We start from the raw sequence: 24,100 nt of genomic DNA, 5'->3' as shown, positions 1-24,100 counted from the left end.
ATTTAGTGGTTTGGATCAAAAATTGGCTAGTTGGAAGAAGACAGAGGGTGGTGGTTGATGGGAAATGTTCATCCTGGAGTTCAGTTACTAGTGGTGTACCACAAGGATCTGTTTTGGGGCCACTGCTGTTTGTCATTTTTATAAATGATCTGGATGAGGGTTTAGAAGGATGCGTTAGTAAATTTGCAGAAGACACTAAAGTCAATAGAGTTGTGGATAGTGTGGAAGGATGTTGCAGGTTACAGAGGGACATAGATAAGCTGCAGAGATGGGCTAAGAGGTGGAAAATGGAGTTTAATGCGGAAAAGTGTGAGGTAATTCACTTTGGAAGGGGAAACAGGAATACAGAGTACTGGGCAAATGGTAAGATTCTTGGTAGTGTGGATGAACAGAGAGATCTCGGTGTCCATGTGCATAGATCCCTAAAAGTTGCCACCCAGGTTGGTAGGGTTGTTAAGAAGGTGTATGGTGTGTTAGGTTTTATTGGCAGAGGGTTGAGTTTCAGAGCCATGAGGTCATGTTGAGCTGTACAAGATTCTGGTGCGGCCGCACTTGAAGTATTGCTCTGGTCGCCGCATTATAGGAAGGATGTGGAAGCATTGGAAAGGATGCAGAGGAGATTTACCAGGATGTTGCCTGGTATGGAAGGAAGGCCTTTTGAGGAAAGGCTGTGGGACTTGAGGCTTTTTTCATTAGAGAGAAGAAGGTTAAGAGGTGACCTAATAGAGACATACAAGATGATCAGAGGATTAGATAGGGTGGACAGTGAAAGCCTTTTTCCTCAGATGGAGATGGCTAGCATGAGGAGACATAGCTTAAAATTGAGGGGTAATAGATATAAGACAGATGTAAGAGGTAGGTTCTTTATTCAAAGAGTAGTAAAGGTGTGGAATACCCTGCCTGCAACAGTAGTAGCAGCCTCTCTGATGAAGGGTCTAGGCACGAAACATCAGCTTTTGTGCTCCTGAGATGCTGCTTGGTCTGCTGTGTTCATCCAGCTTCACACTTTGTTATCTTGGATTCTCCAGCATCTGCAGCTCCCATTATCTCTGATACAGTAGTAGACTTGCCAAGTTTAACGGCATTTAAACGGCCATTGGATAAACGTATGGATGATAATGGAATTGTGTGGGTTAGATGGGCTTCAGTTTGATTTCATAGGTCAGCGCAACATCGAGGGCAAAAGAGCCTGTACTGCGCTCTAGTGTTCTATGTTCTATGTTTCTGCCAGAAGGCTAACATTTTGCAAATCACCCAAAAATTCAGTAAAAGGGCTTCTGTGCCTAGTTTTCTGACCCTGCCATGTGTTTTATGCATAGGGTTATACTTATCAACCAGAAATGTGCTTTACAGTTCTTCTGACAGGAGAAATTTGTACTTGTAGCAGAAATTTACCACATAATCACAGGAAGTCAGTTTCCTAGGTTACACTTTAAAAAACACAGTTTTAAACAGATAGAAATTTTCTTTCACGTCACCTTACCGATTAAGTCTCAAAGCAAATCTCCATACACGAGAAGGATGACTCTAAGGTCCCAGGGTTCAGTTCAACATATCAGCAAACTATGACTAATTAGTCATAGGTCAATGTTATCTTAAATTTTATGTAGATATTATTAGATGTTGACTTTCTCACATTTGAGTTTGAATTCTAACCATCTGCTCAGCAGTAATAATCTTCATTATTCTTTGATTTGAATTCTTAAGGACAGTTATAGCTTGACCCAGCTACAGCAGAGGTTTTACGAGTACAAGCAAATTGAGGGGGAGGGTCTGGTCTTCCTGGAGCTGGTGAAGTTGTTTGATGGCATCATGCTCCTAAATCGGTACTTCAAATTAACCAGAGACAGGCAGCTAAAGGATCACCTCATGGAAGCAGTGCACGCTGAACCCTCTGAATGGAGTTGAGGAAGCATAATCATGACAAACCTCAAATAATGCATGAGATCACATCATTCAGATCATGGGCAGAGGTTGGACTCCTACTTCAAGAAAAGATGCTACCATCAGGGAGGTGACTATTGATGGAGATAGAGATGGAGTCCTCAGATTGGGGAAGCAGGCAGGCAGGCAGAACAGATAGCTGCATGACAAGCACAGATCCAGATTCTGTCATATTGTCATACTAAGCCCCACAGCAACACCTGCCTAAGGGATGCTCCAACAATTTGTTGGATTGTTGTATTTATTCATGGAACGTAAATGTTGCTGGTTGAGCCAGCATGTAGTCACATGTAGACCCTACCAGATAAGGTCAACAGATTTCTTTCGCTGCAGAACATTAGTAAACCAAATGACTTTTTAAAACCATGGTCATGGTTACATGGCCACTACTGGCCTAGATTTTAATACACAGAAAGTTCTGCTATAATGCATGTTTTGTTAATGCGAATTGGCTACAACACCATTGGTGAATAGTCGACACTGTTTGGATAATGTAAACTTTCTTCTATACAGGCATAGTGATTTCCCTATAATGTGATTTTCTATAGTGCAATTTTTTGATAGCATGAGATCAAACAAGAATGCAACTATTGTGTTATAGGAGAACTACCCGTAAACATTTGTTAGATTTATAGTTGACTGTCTGCCATAGTAGGATTAAAAGCCATGACCCCAGTTGCATTTGCCACAATCTCTGGATTACTGGTCCAGCGAAATTATCATTCTGCTACCACCTCCCCAGTTGTGACAGGGCTGGCACTTCCACTGAGACCAAGCTCAACAACCACTTTCACCACCGTCACCAGGCAGAGACCCCATTCAGTGCAATGGCCTTCCCTTCTCACCAGACATTAAACCAGTTGGGTCTCCCACATAAAGCCAGGTGGTCGGTGAGTTTCCTTCAGGAAAACGTTTGGTCTTATGTATAGCAAGGTCTTGTGCTATTGGACCTAATAGCACTGAGCATAAAATTTGGCAAGTTGGAAGCATCATGCTTACTTGACAGAGATGAGGATTAGAGGTGTCAACTATTATTCACCAGTTTTTCCACTAACATTGTGCTGATGTGTGTGAGCTGATTGATGTCTCTGCTGTCAGCTGAGTCTCTAAATTACAGTGAATTCCAATCACAGTGCCATCAAGCTCTCCCTATCGGCATTCATTTGCACTTTTCATATCCAGGGGTTTCTGCTAATTTGTAATGCAATTGATACTCCAGTGACAGTAAGGAAGAATAACTGCGGTGTTAAGTGACATTCTCTCATCCCTGGAAAGCTAATATGGCGACTGTTAAAGTAACACATTATGAGACAGGCAAATGCAGCACAGGAGTATGAGACCTTACTCCGCACTAAAGGTGTGTCAGCCTATAGGGGTGAGTAACAGCAAGTCAGGCTGTTCTTTTACCTGCCCGCACCATCACAGATCTTGAAGACTAATGCCAGCCATCTTCAACTGGTCAACATTACGCCTAGCCAGAGCATTACATATTAAATGTAGCAGAGTTCCCACTTGGTGTAAATCTAGGAGTTGCCCTCATTACTGTCGGAGGAAATGGCAATTGCTAATTAGAACAACAAAGATGTTTACCTTCAACCAATAATGCCTTTAAGAGTCCTTAAACTTGCCATTGTTATGGACAGTGTGCTGACTGGTAGATACAATTGGACATTGGTGCCCTGAAAGAGACTCAGCAGTTTATTCCTACTCTCACCAAGTATGGGACAATTTTCAGTTAGCATGATGTTGATATTACATATTATGACAAGGTAATCCAAAGGATTGTGACTAAAGATAACTGTCTAGTCTGCTGGATCTCACCACTATCATAGAAGAGAAGTCAGAACTACCTGCAGAAGTATACATTGGATGGGAGGTTGAAAAGAGTGGAGTTATGTTGGGGTGTTGTCAGGTTTGAAGAGGTCAATGAGGAAGAATTGGTAGTCAGGAATAGAAGAGAATCACTTTTTACATATAGGCAATTTAGTTCAATTGAATCTCTTAATCAATATAAAGAATGTAGGGCCATTCTTGAGAGAAATCAAGAAGGCAAAGAGGAGATATGAGATAGCATTGGCAGATAAGGTTAACAATAATCCAAAGAGATTCAACAAATACATTAAGAGGGTAGCTAGAGAGAGGGTTGGGCCTCTTAAAGATCAAGGAGGTCATCTTTATGTTGAACCCCAAAAGCTGTGAGAGAAAATAAATGAATATCTTGCATCAGTTTTTTACTGTGGAGAAAGAAATGGGGACTAAAGAATGCTGAGACACAAACTTTGATGTTTTAAAAACAGTTCACATTACAGAAGAAGTTTGGGAGATCTTAGTGAAAATAAAGCTAGATAAATCTCTGGGACCTGATCTAATGTATCCCAAAATGTTTTGGGAAGTAAGGGAGGAAATTGAGACCCGAGCAGAAATATGCACATCATCTATAACTGCCTGATCACTGGAGAGTGGTTAATGTTGTACCTGTGTTTAAGAAAGGTTGTGAGGACAAAACGGGGAACTATAGACCTGTGAGTCTGACTTCAATTGTGCATAAATTGTTGGAGGTGATTATAAAATATAGGATTTATTGATATTTAGAGAGGCAAGAATTGGTTATGGATAGTCAACATGGTTCTGTGTGAGGAAAATCGTGTCTCTCAAATTTTTTTGAGTAAGTTACCAAAAATGTAGATGTTGGCAGAGCATAGGCATTGTTTATTTGGATTTTAGTAAAGCCTTTGACAAGGTTCTGCATGGTAGACTAATTAGTAAAGTTAGGTCACATGGGATTCAGGATGAGCTTGCCAATGGGTACATAATTTGCTTAATGGCAGGAGACAGAGTAATGGTGGAGGGCTGCTTTTTGGACTGGAAGCCTGTGACCGGCATTGTTCCACAGGGATCAGTTCTGGGTCCTCTTTTGTTTGTCATTTACATCAATGATTGGGAAGAGAATATAGAAAGCATGGTTAGTAAATTTGCAGATGACAACAAAATTGGTGGCATTAAAGATTACAAAGGGATCTTGATCAAATGGATCAATGGACAGACAAATGGCAGATGGAGTTCAATATGGATAAATGCAAGGTACCGCATTTTGGTGCAACAAACAAGGGTAGGGCCTCATGTAGTGTTGTAGAACAGAGGGACTGGGAGTGCAGGTACATAATTCTTTAGAGTTTGCATTATATTTAGATAGGATGGCTAAAATTGTTTGGCACACTTACCTTCATTGCTCAGTCCTTTTGAGTATGAGTTGGGAAGTCATGTTGAGATTGTCCAGGACATTGTTGAGGACTCATCTGGAATACCGTGTCCAGTTCTGGTTGCCGAGTTATAGGAAGGATATTATCAAGTTAGAGATTGTTTAGAAGAGATTTACCAGCATGTTGCTGGGTGTGGAAGGTTTGAGCTATAAGGAAAGGCTGGATAGGCTGGGACTTTTATCACGAGAAAGTAGGAGATTGCAAGGTGGCCTGATAGGTGTTTATAAAATAATGAGAGGTATAGGTGGAGTTGATGGTAGTTGTCTTTTCTCTAAGGTGGGGAATTCCAAGACTAGGGGACACATTTTTAAGCTGAGAGGAGGGAGATTTAAAGAAGACGTAAGAGGCAATAATTTTACACAAAGGGTGGTTTGAATGTGGAATGAACTTCCTGATGAAGTGGTGGATGTGGGTACAATTACAATGTTTAAAGGACATTTGGATGGGTATGTGAATAGGAAAGATTTGGAGCGATACGGTCCAGGAGCAGGCAGGTGGGCCTAGTTACTTTTGGAATTATGTTCGGGCATAGACTGGTTGGACTGAAGGGCCCGTTTCTATGCTGTATGGCTTTATGACTCTAACTGGGGTTGGAATTATGTGCATGAGGGGTCTGGGTAGAGTTACATGTCAGCTGTTGAAGTTGGTCTTTTGGGATTGTTAAGTCCAGAGGGTCTTTGGGGAATTAGGATCAGATGGGAGTGAATCAGATTTCTGTGTGACATCACAAGGATGTTGGGAGGGCCTCTGGTGAATGGTAGTGGAGGTTGTTGTGTAGTATTAGAGTTAGAGCAGGTTTGAAGTCCTCTAACTTTTCTTGATCAAATACCAAGCTAAGCCTTTATCAAGCAGCATTTGGCAAAAAGAATAACTTGTTTACTGACACTCAGTTTGGGTTACATCAGGGCCACTCACCACCTGACCTTGTTATGCCATCAGTCCAAACATGGCCAAAAAGGCTGTCCTCCAAAGGTGAGGACTGCAGCAGTTCAGGAAGTCAGCTGGCCATTGCATTTTCCAGGGCAATTACGAATGGGAAAAGATTCTGGCTTATGCTGCATTCATTCCACAAATGAATAAACAAAAAAAAGCTGAATCAAAATTACCTAAAGCCTTTGACTGTAACTTGGAGAATGTTTTTAAGAGTCTTCCAGATGTTGGGTAATTACCCATGAAAGCTTTAAGTTCCCAGGCAATTTGCATCAAGCTAGCTGCATCAGGATATCTGCATGGTCTACCCATTTTTTTTAAACCGTTTCGCATTTGACTAAAATCATTTCTAACTTCTCCCAGTTTTGAGAATGTCACTGACCTGAAATTTTACTTTTGTTTCTCTCTACACAGGTGCTGCCAGACCTGTTGAGTATTTCCAACATTATCAGCTTTTATGTCAGTTTTCCAGCATCTGCAGTATTTTTCAGCTGCCCAGCACACTTTGGCAGCTTTAATGTCTTTTTGACAACCTCAACAGCTTTCATAAGGTGAATTTTACAGGGGTGATATTCTGTGTCCCTTGGTCAAAACGTTTCCTTGACAGCCTAACCAATGCTGGTGGGGGAGGGGGAGCCTTCAAAAATGTGGAGTGAGACTTCTGACATTTCCATCACTCAGCAACAGATATTTCTACCCTCAAGCTGTCAACTAAAGTTGCTTGTCAGCCTGGTAGTGCCAGCACTTCTACAGGAGTAGGAGGTCAGTGTATAGGCTGTGATAATAGGGACTGCCGATGCTGGAGAATCTGAGACGACAAAGTGTAGAGTTGGATGAACACAGCAGGACGGCTGACATTTTGGGCCTAGACCCTTCAACAAAAAAAATTTTCTGAAGGTTCTGGGCCCGAAACGTCAGCTTTCCTGCTCCTAAGATGCTGCTTGGCCTGCTGTGTTCATCCAGCTCTATACCTTTTTGTCTCGGTGTATAGGCTACCTGTTTTAAATCGACATCTGTTAGGGTGCAGTCTATAAAATTCACTTCCTGACTATGACTTGAACATTTTTTGTGCAGACTTTTCATGACTCTCATTTTGTATGCTTCCATTTCTAAAACTGAAATTATTATTGGCCATTATCATGGTTTTATTTGTCTACAGGCAGACTTTCAGGGAATCATTATTTGGATTCCTGTGTCCCATTTTATTGACAACTTTCATTGTTTTAACATTAAATATATACTAAAGATATTTATTTTTCTCAAATTGTACCATCTCTTGCCTGTATGTGTTAAATTGCTTGTGCCCAATCTTCTAACCCGTCGATGCATTTTTATCAGTGTTCCTGCCAAATTATCTGAGACCAAAAGTGAACGCATCATCTAATGCCTATGTGATGGCTGGGAAGAACCCTGATTCATATTGAGCCTTGCTAAATCCAACATATAATCCGCATCACAACCATGAGAACTTGCTATGTGATCTTTCTAATTGCGAGTAGTATTAAGGTTGGTCATTTGATGCCTTTCTATTGCCTGCAGCCTAGTGAATGACAAATACTGTGAATGCAGAATCTGTGTTGCTTAGTTCGACTCTTAACATTTATTTCATTTTAAATACAGGTTATTAAATGGAGATGAGAATTTTAAGTTCACACCACGCTCCCGAAGTGACCTTCCAGACAACTTCCCAGGGGAAATTAATGGGACATGTTATTTTCTGGAGGCCAATGCTTCCCTTGATTCATCAAGAATGATAAGCATGTCTGCTTGCACAAGGCAAAAATCATACAACATTGGGACTATGTTTCTTCGGGAGACCAGTTTATGAGATGACATGTTCTTGAAAGGAGACTGGTAGCACACTGTGTGCATGTGGTGAGAAGGACAAGATATCATGTACAGGCTTTCTTAATAGCTAAACACCTGACTTGAAGTTGAATCTGGAAAATTCAATCCATTGAAGTAATAGCTGTGTTCTATATTAATTGAAAGCTGTTTCTAAAAAGATGGGGAAGAAAACAAAGTTAGAAGAAATGTGCTATAAATAATTTGTGTACAACAAAACTGCTTTCAGCTATTTGGGTGTATTAGTGGCAAACACATGCAGGTGTAAAAGTGTAAAGTTAAACTGAGTTTTTTTAAAAATGGCTATCATGTAACGAGCAAAGAACGTGATTTTAAAACTAATATAATGTCATTTTCTCTTTTTAATGGGAAGCCCATCATTGTTAGTATTTCATAATTTTATTAACAAAGAGGTAGCACTCAAAGGAGTACTAGGAGGCCAAGGGCAGCAAATACATGGGAATTCCTCCTGCGACTTCCCCTCTGAGCCACATACCATCCTGATTAGGAACCTAATCACTATTCATCCATTGGCACTGGGTCAAACAGCATTGTGCGAGTACTTATACCATGTAAGCTGTGACAGTTCAAGAAGGCAGCCAACTGATGTAGTATATTTGAATTTTCACAACATTTTTGATAAGATCCTGCACACAAAATTAGTAAATAAAATTAGAGATTCTGGGTTTGCGTGTAATGCACTACTGTGGAATTAGTTAACAGACATAAATCGGAGTACAAATAAATGTATCATTCTCAGGATGGCAGGTGTTGCTATTGGGGCATTGCAATATTCAAACCTTGGAGGACAGTGTATTTCTTAAGGTGAGATATGTTAATGTCCAAACAGATTGGATATTCTTATTCATGAGTCACTAATAGGTAGCATGCAAGTGTAGCAAACAATTTGAAGGTAAATGAGAAACTAGAAGATATGTGGGCCTTCATCTTATGCGGACTTGTTAAGAGGCTTGGTCAGAGCATGCCTGGAGTATTGTGTGCAGTTTTGATCTGCCTATCTGAGAAAGGATATCCTTACCACTCAGGAAGTGCAACAGAGGCTTGTGACATTAATTGCTGGGCTGGTTGCACTGCCTAATATGAAGAGATGGAGGAAACTGGCTGTGGTCCCTAAAGCTTCAAAAATTAGAAGGTGATCTCATTGAATCCTACAAAATTTTTCTAGAGCATGATGGGATGAAATCAAAAAGTTTTCATATAATACATAGTTATGGTCTTGTGTGACCTTGCACTATAGAAAATTGCATTTTAGGGCAATTGCTATAGAAAATCTCTATACCTGTGCAGCAGAGAACTTGCATTATCCAAGCAGTGTCCACTATTCATCAATTGCATTGCAGTCAATTCATGTTAACGAAACATGAGTTATAGCAGAAATAACTGTATCGATAGACAGGCTGTCGAATCTAGACCAAAGGACATTATCTTGGGATTGATGGATATGCCATTTTAGGACTCCGGTAAGTAGAAATTTACTTGTCTCAGAGGGTTGTGAGAGCTCAACAGGCGTGCATGTTCAAGTTAGAGACCAATACATTTCTGGATACGAATAACATCAAGTAATTGGGGCCAAGTGCAAGAAAATGAGATTGAGCAGATGATCAGCCATTCTCTAATGGAATGGTGAAACAGGTCAAGGAATTGATGTTCCTATCCTGTGCTTGCTCATAGAGATATGCAGCACAGGAAAAGGACCATTGTGTCCGCATAGTCAAAAAAATCACTTAACTACTGTAATAACAAAAGTGTGGAGCTGGATGAACACAGCAGGCCAAGCAGCATCTTAGGAGCACAAAAGCTGACGTTTCAGACCTAGACCTCAAAACGTCAGCTTTTGTGCTCCGAAGATGCTGCTTGGCCTGCTGTGTTCGTCCAGCTCTACACTTTGTTATCTCGGATTCTCCAGCATCTGCAGTTCCCATTATACCTAACTACTGTAATCCCATTTTCCAGCACTTCACATGCCTTGTATGCTTTGGCATTGCACATGCACATCTAAATACTTCTTAAGCATTGACATACTTTACCTCCGGGTTAAACAATGCCTCAATTTTGTAGTTTCCATTTTTATATTTGAAAGATTCCATACAAATTTAAGTTGCTGCTGTCATTGCTGTACTAATACTCACCGAATAAAATAATCTTAAGAGTCACAATATGCCAGATGGAATCCTTTGGTCCTATAAACCTCAAGGATTCTGTGTTTGGAGTTTACTGATATTCCGGGAAAGGTTGTAAAGATAATTTTTGAATCTTTTCCAAATAATGAATAATACAACATAAACAGAGATATGGTTTCAAAATTATAATTTTCTGAAATATTTTCTTCCTGATACAGTATGAGAGTGTCTCTTTACTGAATAGGGTTCTTTTTCAAAGTTTTCAAAGAGAAACAATCTGGATTTAAAATAAAAACCTTTAACCATATTGCTGTGCATCAATTCAGCAACAATAATGACTATTTGCACTTATATAACAGCTTTAAAGTTTTAAAAAAAAGTCACAAGTCACTTCATATAGGTGTAATTTAAAAGTGCATTATATCAAAAGTTGACAAAAACTCAATCGAAGCAGTGTGTTGTGTAAAGGATCTTACAGCAGAGGAAAATTCGTTAAAGAATGTTAAATTGGTAAAGACAGTGGCAATAGTGTGGAGTAGAGATGCTGACAAAATAATGTTTTTTGGTAGATGCTGAAGATGATGGCTTCAGTCTTTACAGTATTTAAATGAAATGAATTGGACTCTATATAGTACAGGATGTTGGATATGCTGCACTTCTAACATAGAAGCTTATGTTAATAATATGAATTTGGATAAATGTGCAAATCAAACAGCAATATAGATACACAAAAAGGAATAGAACTTCTACTCTTTACTGGTATAACATTATTTTCATGTATGAAAACTATTATTCTAATTAGTAGGAGCAATTGGTCCCTCTGACTCTGGTGGACGTGTTCCTTCTTAGGCCATTCAGAAAAAAATAATACCTTTATTCATGATGGTAAAGGGAGTGTTGGCAACTGCTCTTCAAATGTGGGAACAATATTCAGATATTCGGCTGGAAGAGACAGGATGGGTTGAATGGCCTCCTTCTCTACTACAAAATTCTATGATCCTATTACATGAATTTGGACTTGATTGAGACTTCAAACATGCCTAAAGCTAAATCTGTGCCCAAAAGACTGACATCCTGGGTTTCAGTTGTTCCAGGGCATCCACATAAAGATTTTCACTCTTTTTCTTTCAGCTCTGTATTTCTGAAGGTGATTCTGATCAGGGTGGTACTTTAAATTTGACTGGGTCCTCATTATGCAGGACAGTCTTTTGGTCATTTTTTGACAAAGGATGTAAACATAGCATATCACATTTCTGTATCAGAAAATGATCTTGATGCACATTGGATTGGTTTGCGATGCCCATCCAGCTGGTCCTGGTAATATTCCTTAGCCAGAAGCTGACACATTGGCTGCTATTATTACAAGATATTGTGCAAAGACATCTGTTGACATAACATTTCTTGATAAGGATTCTAACACCATACTTGTATCATCTTGAGGAGATGACTTAAGGGCTCTGTAGGTTAGGCAAACTATTGTGTCAAACGATTTATCAATCCAAGAAGCTTTGAAGATTTTGGACTGACTTTTGAGCTGGGAATTCTGTCATGGTATTATTCATCTGTGGATCCACCATCATATGCTTTCACTGTTGAGAGTAAGTCACAAGTAATGAATGGATTTTGCAAAATTCATTCTTATCGTTAAGTAGTGGGCCTCCCTTTTCTAAATGTTTTAATACTGCTTGCATTCTTTGATCATACTCTTCAACTGTTCCCAAATGGGTCGGTAAATCATCGTTCTCACAAATGACTCTGTGATGATCTTGTAAGATACTTGATATTGCTGGAAAATTTTGGTTGGAAAATCTCCGGGACCAATGCAATTCTAAATAGCAACATGTTCAACAAAATCTATCAAAAGGAGTGATAAATGTGATAGGAAATATTGACTGTTCATCCAATGGCATTTGCCAGAATCTGCTATTTGTGTTAAGTTTTGTGAAAACTCTGCTCTTGGATAATTTAGCTTGACTCATCAACCATGGATTAAGGGTCTATTTCTCTCACTGCTGCCTTGTTCAGTTGTTTAAGGTCAGTACAAATACCAACAGTCCCATTAGGCTTACTGTAACTGTCTATTAATCTTCCAGTTGTGTACAAAATTATACTTGTTCCAATTTCTCAAAGTTGGAAGCTTTTCTATACCTGGTATTTTTTCTCCATGATATCCAATATCCAATGCCCCCTTTCTGAAACTAAATATTCCTGGCAATGCATTTTCCAGTTCCATAACTTCCTAATAATGATCCAATATTTAAAGAAAATAACAATTTTTGTTCTCAGCAATTTGCAGCTGTAATGGAGGTTTCCCCATGTTTGTGGCTATAATTTAAGGCTTTTCTGCAATTCACCACCTTTGTTGAGACTATCGCTTGTATTTTCAGGCATGAGCGCCCACCTCTGATTCGTGCCATCAGGAAAATTGATCCAGATTCAAAAGGAAATAAAGGGATCAGAACAGGAATTCTGCCCTCTGGTGACGGAATGTCAAATAGGCTTATCACTGAACACCTTAAAACACATTATCCCTGGGCTTTCTGGCATTCAAAGGTGGCTCATGAACTAAATGGGACTCTCTCCTGCTTCATGAAGGCTGCCCAGCAAACCATAGAAACCATTGGAGTGACACAGCACAGACAGGGGCCATTTGGTGCATCTTGTGCATATCAACCACAAATGCCCTTTCTAATCCCACCTTCCTGCACACGGTCCATAGCTCTGCATTTTACATCACCTAAGATGCAGACACAGGTACTTTTTAAAAGAGAGTAATGTCTCTGCCTCAACCACTAACCCATGCAGAAAATTTCAGATATGCATCCACTCTCTGCATACAAACATTTTTCCTCATGTTCCCTTTAATTTCTGCTATTTAGCTTGAATCAATGACCCCCGGTTTTTGAACTCTGTGCCAAAGGAAACAGCTTCCTCCAGTTTACTCAATAGCTACCCCTCACAATTTTGTGTACATCATCGTGTCACCCCTCAGCCTGGGGAAATGACAATCACCATTAACTCTATCCGTAACCCCCATTACTTTATAAACTTCTGTAAGGCTTCCTGTCAACCTTTCAGACTCCAGTGAAAAAGGTCCCAGCCTATCCGGTCTTTGTTTACAACTGAAAGCTTTCATACCTGGCAACATCCTGGTAAATCTTCTCTCTCCAGAGCAATTACATCCTTCCTGTGATGTTATGACCAGAAGTGCACACAGTACTCCAGTTGTGGCGTCACCAGTGTCTTAGACAGTTTCACATAATATCTCTACTTCTGTATTCTATATCTCCTCCAACAAAGGAGAGCATCCCATATGTTTCTTTACAACCTTATTTACCTGTACTGCTACCCTTCGGGACGTGTGCACATGTATACCAAGATCTATCACTACATCTACCCATCTTGGTGCATTCCATTTATTGTGTATACCCGTTTACCCCTTGACTTCCATAACTGCATTACCTGATACTTTCCTAACAAGATAACAAAGTGTGGAGCTGGATGAACACAGCAGGCCAAGCAGCATCACAGGAGCACAAAAGCTGACGTTTCGGGCCTAGACCCTTCATCAGAGAAGTTTATAAAATAATGGGGGTTACAGATAGAGTTAATAATGCTCTCTCCATCATATGCTTTCACTGTTGAGAGTAAGTCCCAAGTAATGAATGGATTTTGCAAAATTCATTCTTGTCATTAAGTATTAGGCCTCCCTTTTCTAAATATTTTAATACTGCTTGGATGTATGATTCTCTATTCCTTCATCCAAGTCATTAATTTGTGTGGTTAAATCTGCAGAAGTCTAGGAAATAGCATGTCATCTTCTCACCAGTTTATTCCTACTATTTGCCTCCCAACCAGTTGCAGCTTACAATGAAAGGTCCATTACTTATTATCTCTTTTATCTTTGCTAATGTTTTCTTGAGTGAAACTCAAGCAAGTGTCTTTCACATGTCCAGAAAGACAACATGAGCACGCATTGGACACCAGCATGCAAGTTGTCTCAAGTGGAATAATTAGACATGACACACAGTCACAAATCCATATTGACTCCCTTTGATCAACAAATACTTATTGAAGTAATCCTCTAGATTGAATGTTAATTCCCCAAAATTGCTGGTCTTGAATTAGAGGATGAAATTTTAAAAAAGTGAATAGAATCCAACCCACCTCAAACCTGTCCACTTCCAGTTTTAACAGCGGTAATAAGGAACAATTAATCCTTTATACAATGTTCTTTATTTAAATATTATAACAAGGAAGTTTGCTTTTGTTTTAACAGTCAGTCTATTTTTAACTCAAATTGCCCAGGTATCACAGGCACCAGGCAAACAGGCTACGTGAAAAGAGGCAAGAAGTATTGAATGCAGAAGGTGAGTGCCAGTACAGTATAACTTGTGGGCCAGGAGAAGCAGGTAAACCCAAACAGCCCCCACTCTGCAATGCTGTCACTCTGCAATCTATCCCCAATTTCTACCATTTGTGAAGCTTATTGCCATCTGCCCCTTTCCCCTGGTCAATACTAGACACCTTGGAAGTTGTTGAGCTTCTTGAATGCTGTTAGAGCTGCACTCATCTGGGAAAGTGGAGAGCATTCCGTCACATTCCTGACTTGTGTCTTATAAATGGTGATTAAGCCTTGGGGAGTCAGGGTGATGATGTTGTGACATTCAACCTTTCTTCTGCATAACGTAGATAACCACAGCATTCTAGGAAAAGTAATTCAAGGAAACATATTGATCATTTGAATTTACAGTAGAAAGAAGTTAGACTAACAGTGCTCACTATCCACTTCTCAAATAAATAAAAGTAATTTCCAGCTACCATATTTACAGTTAAACACAGAAATCAGGAGGTTGCTGGCTTGGAGACCATGCTTATTTTGAATCTGCATGATAACACTGTCTTGCTGAGAGGCATCTATTTCCTTCAGTGCTAATTTTAGTCCATTTCTATTAGTAGAAACTGCCAGGGACTTTCTTATTTCAATATATATGCCATTTTAACTGTGTGATAAGTCAAACAACCTCTCCAACACTGAGAACTAATATTTACAAGTGTGAAGTCTCATTTATTTTAAAATATTTTTGGAGTTTCAAGCAAAGGAAAACTTTCTTCAGTTTTATTTTTCCATATCAATCCAATCTTTCTTTCCCCCATTTTATTTCACATTCTGTATTTGATCTTGCAGTGTATTCCACATGCTGCCTGCCAGTTTCTTGTTCACATACTGCAGTATCCAGTAAAAATGGGTTACTGTGATTTGTTGAGGAGAAACACATTTGGTTGACCTGTGCTTGCTGTGGTCCCAAATTCCCCACATGCTCTGCTAAACTACTTGACTGATACTTACAGTACAGATTCCATAGAAAGTCTAGGGGGAAGAGCAAATTAATTATTTTAATGCTGATGGCAAAACTTGATCCCAATGCATTGCGGGTAATAAAAACAGGGAGACTGAATGACAATGAAAACTTCATATTCAATTATGTTTAATTGTGTTTTTTTCACAAGATAGTAGGTGAAATGTCCCCCATCCTGATGTGCAACATTCCCTGCAATTTATTTTCTTTCATGTGAATCTCCAAGGTCTGTGCACAGCAGTGACTTCCTAACACTTATTTCCTTTTATTTCCTCTTAGACCAGATGATACTCAGGTTTCTTTTTTGAGTTTATTTATGTATGCACGGAAAAGTGTACTCTGCAAGAAAATGGTGCCTAACTCAAATCTTCATCATAAAGCCAGAGGTTTTACAATATTGTTACAGATAAGAAACTTCGAATTGACTATTTTTACAAGTCATCCTTCCTCCAATTTCACCTTTTACATCTGTCCAACTCTGTTTGCATAATTTACATTCCAAGGCAATTCATATCATCAAGGTATGTTCAAATGCAAACACATATACGATTGAATATTACAGCTATATGTTACCCAATTATACCAGTACATTTCCACATCTCCTAGTGCAGGATATGCTTTTGATTACCTGTAAACATACATTGTCTATGTTCCTTTTCATTCCCTCCTGTTACTTATACTGTCCATTTTCCCTTTCACTGTGACTGCATCAGCATGCCAATACCTGTACATGGAATGCCAGAGCAGCTGCACAGATCAAAGCGGACATTGCTGGTCTGGAGTGAAGAGTGGTGAGAAAGGTGGGAAAATACTATCAGAATGAAAAATTTGGATTTTCAAAGTCAAAAAGAAAATTCCCAATTTGCCATCAAGCCTTAAATGGCGACTTTAGATTCTCACCATTGACTAGCAACTTCCTTGTTTCCATACTTTTGTACCCCAACTCACCTTATTTAAATGGTGCTTCCAATTGTCCCCTTTTCCTGAGAAACTAGAGAACATAAATTAATGGCATGTAAATTTCAGTGGTGCCAGGCAGCTATGCTTATCCCAGCCATCATCTATTCCTTCACAGCAGCATCCCTACATGCTCCATGATCACCATCTTCCTTGAAACCATGTCAACACAAGCAGGCATCAACAAAACACCAGCTTCACCAAGGCATTATGCCTGCTTTTGGACCAACTTAGACACCACTTTAGCCTTTCAAGCCTTTACTTTGGAGCTCATAGATACCTATGACTTAATTGCTTCTGCCAGTTGTCTTTGTGCACAGGGATACATTATCTCATATATGGTATGCATCTTGTAACTTCTACCTTAGCTCATATCACTTGCCGGGATGCATGTAGCTCCAACAACGTTCAAAAAGCTTGACACCTTCCAGGTCAAAGCAGCCTGCTTATTTGCAATGCATCTACAAACAATCAGTCCTTCCACTGTCAATGGCCAGCAGAAGCAGCAACATGTAATATCTATGAGAGGCACTGCAGAAATTCACCAAGCCTCCTTAAGTATCACCTCCCAAACCTAGATTGCTGCCATCTAGTTCCCTTCCAGAGTAACTCATGCACGTGACTTTATGATCAGGCAATTGTAGTGGGACCATTGGTGAGCCATTAATTCAGATTCCCAGGTACTATGTTGGGGACCTGAGTTTGAATCTCATTGTGGTACATGGTGGAATTTTGATTTATTAAGAGTCTGAATTATGAGTCTAATGATGAACATTAAGTTTAATCCATTGTTGGAAGAAAACTGCCATTCTTACTCAATCTGACTTAGGTGTAACTCCAGACACATAGCAATTCTTGCTGGACATCTAGGGATGGGCAATAAATTCTGGCCTAGCCAGCACTCACGCCATGTGTTTGAATGAAAAAAGAAGCCTTGCTTCAGTGTCATTGGATAAAAATCCTATGATTCCCTCCCTAATGGCACTTTGGTGTACTTACACCAAATGAACTGCAATGGCTTAAGAAAGCATCCCATTACCCCTGACTTAAGGGGAACCAGAGATGAGAAACATATACTGGCCCAGCCAGTAACATCTGCATTCCCATGAACAAATTTTAAAAATTCACATGATCCTTGATTCCCAAACTGATTAAAAATTGGCATATCTCATCCTTGAAGATACTCAATAACCCAGCTTCAACAGCCCCCTGTAGTGCAGAATTCCACAGATTCACTATCCTCGGAGAGAAGGAAGTGCTTTCACCTCTACGATCTAACTCTGCTCATGGTTCACACACCAAATATGTTTCAAACAAACGGCCATATGTGGAAGCTGTCTTAATGGGGTGGACGAGGTGCTACGGTTAGCTTGAGATTACAGCCATACTCTTTACAGTTGCTCTTCAATTCCAGTCCAGGGATTCACTGCAATTGGTCAGGTGCTTGGTTCAAAGCCTGGGGATCCGTGCCCTTGTAGTCCGGGGATTTGTCGCTGTCAAGCCTGCGGGACAAATAGTGCAACCAGTCCAGTGATTTCAGGTAGATTAGTCGGAGATCTGTGGAGCCATTAGTCCAAGATGGGATGAGTTTTCCTGTAATGAGACAAAGGGAGTGATTGAGTATGATGGAACTGGTTGGAAAGCAGTTAATAGTGACACATGCACAAGAAAGTGTGAGTATCCTTCAGCAAGTAGGTAGGAAGTGCAAAGGACAGGAAAGGTTAGTACTTTGGCAGGATGAAGCGTGTGAGAGCTGTTGAGTAGACATGATGCACAGAATAAGATAATTATGTGAGGTGATAGACCATGTGTGAGTGGTGGCCTGACAGTTCTGATGTAGCAGAGAGAAATGAGGAGCAGAGAACATCATTGGCCTTTGTCCTGCACTGACACATTTCCTGCACCTTTTCACACAAGATACAACATTCACCCAGGCTGAGATTTATCTTGAAGCTAGCTTGTTCTAGTGCCTTGGTCTCCTGTGGCACTCAGCTAGTTAAAGCATTGCTCATCCCTCCACGCCTTCTTTACCAAGACCCCCATATCCTTGTCTGTGCAGAAGGGAGTGAGCTTTACTTTTGTTTGAGCCATGACCTTGGTAGTAGCACCCAAGCACCACATTGTGCACAACAGCTCCTGACTTGTAGCATCTGAAGTAACTGGGTTTCAAATAGGGTGGTAGCAGTATGACACCAGAAGATCCCTGCAACACAAGCACTTCCACCTCTTCAGTTGTGTGATACCTGAGAAAGGCAGCCAAGAGTCTAGTTCATAATTAGTGAGATGAAGTGAAGAAGTTTGCAGGAGAAACATCACTCAGAGCCAAGGTGGGCTGGGACTACATGAATGTCACTCAACAAAATAGTTGATAAAGGAAAGCTTTCACACAGAAGCCCAGTTTTACCTTCTTTTATACCCATTCTGATTATTTTAATTCATTTAAGGCAAAACTGGGTGTGAAAGAAGATGGAAGAGAAGTGTTGTAATAGCTACCAAAAAGTTGATCACGTTGAAGTATTTTGTGTTGGAATTTCTGAAGAATCAGAAAACGAATCAGCCTAATATTGCTTACTGAAGAGCAAAGACAACACTGAATGGAAAATACTCCAATGACAAATTATTTAAGTTGAGGTGAAACTTCCAAATGAGGAGTTATCTTTTATGACGGTCAGTATATAAAATTTTCAGAAAAGCTGTAATGCATGTTTCAACATCTCACCACATGGAATAATGCTTTCTATCTAACATATTATGTGTACAAAGTTTTCATGATACCTTTATATATTCCTGTATACTGATTATAATATGTTTTTTTCAATAAGCCTTTGTTTGGAATGGATTTTAATGATGCCTTTAAAGCCAGTAAAATGAGATGGACGATGGATACTTAAACTGGGTTGAGGCAGAGCAGTGTCAGAGGTAGCATTTTCATGCCATGGCAGGTTGTAACAACAGGTAAGGGCAGAGAATTACTTCGTAGTGCTTTGGTGAGACTTTAAAAAATGTATTATTTCTATCACACTTTGCATCCTGATAGTGATTGCCATCAGTGGGATTAGAATGACACCAGTTGCCATTTAGAAAGATGAAGGAAAGCTGATATAATTCAACAGGACATGTTGCTTATCATAGGCTCTGAGTGAAAACATGCTCTTAATTAGAGCAGGTCCTGAAGACTGAGCACTGGATTAGGACACTTCTGTAGGCATTGTAACCCCCTCCTCTTCATGGTGTATGAACCTTTTGTTTAACCCTTGTAAAATGTTACTTTGGTACCAAAGATATGGATGATATAACATAAAGCTGCAAGGGAATACTCTACTCTAGGTATGAATGAGTACTTGTAATAACTGTAACAGAGCACTTGTGTTTATAATGTACAATAAAGTTATTCCAAAAACACCATTTTTGTTGTTATAAAAATAAATTTGGAGTTTATATCAGTGGTAATGCTTTACTGTTGATTGTGTGCAACTCTGTGAGGTCTTAAAGGTTTTATAATCATTTGAATCTTTTGTAAAATATAAGCATTTGTTTAATTGGGGATACATTATTATGTGATTAGAAATTAAAGGCTGCACTGAACAGCACTCTGAAAGATGATGTGCAACTCTAACATTTCATCTATCATTTTCTCATTGCTTTTAATGACAGTTGCACTATAACAAGGAAAGACTTTTTAAAAACTCTTATTCATTCATGGAATGTGGGCAAAAGAGTATGGGAAGAGTCATGAATCTAACTTCAGGCACTGCAGATAGGGGACAACTTTGAGGGAGTGGGGTGTCAACTAAAGGATATTTTTTACTTAAATACACACATTATATGAAACAAGGTAAATGAATCTGTAGTGCAGATTGAAATTGGCAGGTATGATATTGTGGGTATCACAGAGGCATGGCTGCTTTGGTATGAAGGCTAGGAACTAAATATCTAAATATCAAGGATATACATCTAATCAAAAGAAAGAACAGATGGTCAGAGAGGGCAGGTTTGCCTTGTTAATAAGAAATGAAATTAAGTTGAGAGCAAGAACCAAGAAGAGTTGGATGGCATGGAATTTGTGGATAGAGTTGAGGAACCACAATGGAAAGAAGACCCTGATGTGGTCATGTATAGCAGTAGTAGTCAGGATGTTGGGGAGAAAATAAATTTGGAGATACAACATATATGTAAGAAAGGCAGTCATGTGGGACTTCAATGTGCAGGTGTACTGGGAAAATCGGGTTGATAGCGGATCCCAAGAAAAGGAATTCTGGAAGTCTACAATATTTTATTTGGACCAGCTTGTGTCAGACCCCACCAGGGAACAGGCAATTCTGGATTTGGTGAAGTGTAATAAGGCGAACTTGAATAGGGAGCTTAAGGTGAAGGAACCCTTAGGGGGCAGTGACCATAATATGATAGAGTTCGCTCTGCAGTCTGAGCGGGAGAAGCTAGAATCATATGTAATGGCATTACAATTGAGGAAAGACATGAGCAAGGAGTTCATTGGAAGAGGAGCTTTGCAGGGGAGGCAGTGGAGCAGTAATGGCAGGAGTTTTGGGGTAATTTCGGAGATACAACAAAAATTCATCAGAAGGAAAAAGAAACATACTAAAGACAAGGCCACCATAACTGATGAGGGAAGTCAGGGAGGGCATAAAGCAAAAGAAAAAGCATGCAATGTGGAGAAGATTAGTGGCAAAACAGAGGATTAAGAAGACTTTTAAAAACCAGCACAGGATAAAGAAAAAACGTAATTAGAGGGGAGAAGATGAGGTATGAGAATAATCTAGCACGTAACATAAAAAAAGCAAGAGTATTTTTAGATATATAAGAAGTAAGAGTGAGGCAAGAGTGGATATTGGACTGCTGGAAATGAGGCTGCAGAAATGGTAATGGGAACAGAGAAATGGCAGAGGAACTGAACAGGTACTTTTCATCAGTCTTCATGGTGGAAGACACAAATAGCATACCATGAGTGTCAAGGAACTGAGGTGAGTGTAGTGACCATCATGAAGGAGGCAATGCTGGAGACGCCGAAAAGTCTGAAGGTGGGTAAGTCACATGGGCCACATGGCCTACTCTCTAGGGTTTTGAGCACGATAGCTGAGGAGATTGTGGAGGCATTGGTGGTGATCTTGAAGGAATCACTGGAACCCAGGAGGGTCACAGAGGACTGTTAAATGGCTAATGTAACACCTTTGTTTAAGAAGGGAGAGAGGCAGAAGACAGGAAATTATAGGCAGGTTATCGTGAAGTCTGTCATTGATGTGATTATAGAGTCCATTAGTATTAGATTGCTGAGTACTTGGAAATGCATGTGTCACTACACAACAGAGTCACTATAGCTTTGTCAAGGGGCTGTCATGCCTCATAAATCTGTACAAATTCTTTGAGGAGGTAATGAGCAAGTTGAATGAAGGAGAGCCAGTGAGCATGATCTATTTGGATTTCCAGAAGGCTTTTGATAAAATGGGAGCTGCTAAATAAGATAAGAGCCCTGGTGTTAGGGCCAAGATACTGATATGGATAGGGGATCATCTGACTGGCAGAAGACAGAGATAGAGATAAAGGGCTTTTTTCAGGATGGCAGTCACTGACTTGTGGAGTTCTGCAGTGTCCAGATTGTGACCATGACTATTCATGTCATACATTAATGATCTGGAACAAGGAGCTGAGGTCATTGTTGCTGAGTTTGCAGAAGGGGAAAAAAAGAGTTAGAGGGGCAGGTAATGTTGAGGAATCAGCGAGACTGCAGAATGACTTGAGCAAAGAAGTGGCAGATGGAATACAATGTGGGCAAGAGTGAGGTTTAGGACTTTAGTCAGAAGATTAGAGGCATAGACCATTTTCAAATGGGGAAAGGATTCAGAAATCTGAAGCACAGGGGGACTTGGGAGACCTGTTCTGGGATTCTCGGAAGGTTAAAGTGAATGTTTAGTTGGCAACTAGAAAGGCAAATGCAGCGTTAGCATTCATTTTGAGGAAGCTAAATTCACGATCATAAATGTACTGCTGAGGATGAATTGGGCTGTGATCAGACTGAATTTGGAATATTGTAAACAGTTGTGGGCTCCAGTTCTAAGAAAGGTTGTGCTGGCCTTGGAGAGTGGCCAGAGGACGCTTCTGAAACTGATCCCAGAGATAAAGGGCTTGACATACGAGGAGCTGTTGAAGATGCTGGGTAATGAGGGAATCTGATTAAACCTTCCAGAATACTGAGGGGCCTGGACAGATGGGGCATGGAGAAAATATTTCCATTAGTAGGAGAGGCTAGGACCCAAAAGGTACAGCATCGGAGTGAAGGGACAACCCTTTAGAACCCAGATGAGGAGGAATTTCTTTAGAGGGTGGTGAATTTGAGGAAGTCATTGTCACTGAAGGCTGTTGAGGTGAAGTCATTGAGTGTATTTAAGACAGAGCAAGACAGGTTCTTGATTAGTAAAGGGATCAAAGGTTATAGGGAGCAGGTGGAAGAATGGGGTTGAGAAACATATCAGCCATGATCAAGTGGTGAAGCAGACTTGATGGGCCGAAAGGTTTAATTATGCTCCAATGTCTTATGACAACACAATTACAGTTTCCTTTCTTAAAGGACATTAGCAAACCAGATGGGATTGTTTGCCAATAATTGGCAATAGTTTCATGGTCATCATTAGACTCTGTCATGTGGAATTTGAATCTCGGGGCTCAGAACATTATCTGGGTCTCTGGAATAATAATCTAGTGATAATACCACTCCGCCATTACCTTCCCTGGGTATCTGATGACTAAGGGCATCACTGACAAGCCCAACATTTATTGTCCACCTCTACTTGATCTTGAGAAGATGGTGGTGAGCCATCTTGTTTTATCATTGCAGACCATGTAAAGTAGGTTGGACCATGTGATTTATCAGGTAATTAATCTGTCAGATGTGTTATCCAGTGTGGAAATCAGTAATCATGATTAACGAGGTACCTGCATTTGGAACTATATTTTTGTCTCAGCCTGATAAGTAGCAAACGTGTCACATTCCAATTTAATGCTAGGAGATAATGGGAACTGCAGATGCTGGAGAATCTGAGATAACAAAGTGTGGAGCTGGATGAACACAGCAGGTCAAGCAGCATTTTAGGAGCACAAAAGCTGACGTTTCGGGCCTAGACCCTTCATCAGAGAGGGGGATGGGGAGAGGATTCAGAAATAAATAGGGAGAGAGGGAGAGGCGGACCGAAGGTGGATAGAGGAGAAGATAAGTGGAGAGGAGAGTATGGGTGGGGTGGTAGGGAGGGGATAGGTCAGCCTGGGGAGAATGGACAGGTCAAGGGGGTGGGATGAGGTTAGTGGGTAGGAAATGGACGTGCGGCTCGAGGTGGGAGGACGGGTTAGGTGAGAGGAAGAACAGGTTAGGGAGGCGGGGACAAGCTGGGCTGGTTTTGGGATGCAGTGGGGGGAGGCGAGATTTTGAAGCTGGTGAAATCCACATTGATACCATTGGGATGCAGGGTTCCCAAGCGGAATATGATTTGCAGTTCCTTCAACCTACAAGTGGCATCATTATGGCACTGCAGGAGACCCAGGATGGACATGTTGTCTAAGGGATGGGAGGGGGAGTTGAAATGGTTCGCGACTGGGAGGTGCAGTTGTTTATTGCGAACCGAGCGTAGGTGTTCTGCAAAGCGGTCCCCAAGCCTCC

The 24,100-nt window shown here is 40.3% G+C and overlaps 1 protein-coding gene across 3 annotated transcripts in view; it reads left to right on the top strand.

The window, feature by feature from the left end:
* The window catches only part of gucy1a2 (guanylate cyclase 1, soluble, alpha 2), a 216,851-nt gene extending 197,058 nt beyond the window's left edge, over positions 1–19,793 (top strand). The window contains exons 8-9 of one of the 3 annotated variants that reach the window (XR_007247831.1): positions 14,429–16,280; positions 18,882–18,917. Coding sequence is in view for 2 of the 3 variants with exons in the window: in XM_048533629.2 (XP_048389586.1) it covers positions 7,755–7,962 (208 nt within the window). In the remaining variant the exon portion in view is untranslated. Of the gene's footprint in view, positions 1–7,754; positions 9,055–14,428; positions 16,281–18,881 lie in introns of those variants that run through there. The other 2 variants (XM_048533630.1, XM_048533629.2) reach the window with 2 other exon arrangements.
* The last annotated feature ends 4,307 nt before the right edge of the window (positions 19,794–24,100 follow it).

Source organism: Stegostoma tigrinum, chromosome 6, assembly GCF_030684315.1.
Source record: "Stegostoma tigrinum isolate sSteTig4 chromosome 6, sSteTig4.hap1, whole genome shotgun sequence".
NCBI lineage: Eukaryota > Metazoa > Chordata > Chondrichthyes > Orectolobiformes > Stegostomatidae > Stegostoma > Stegostoma tigrinum.
Note: the sequence above shows the minus strand (reverse complement) of the source record. Positions and strands in the feature narration are given on the sequence as shown.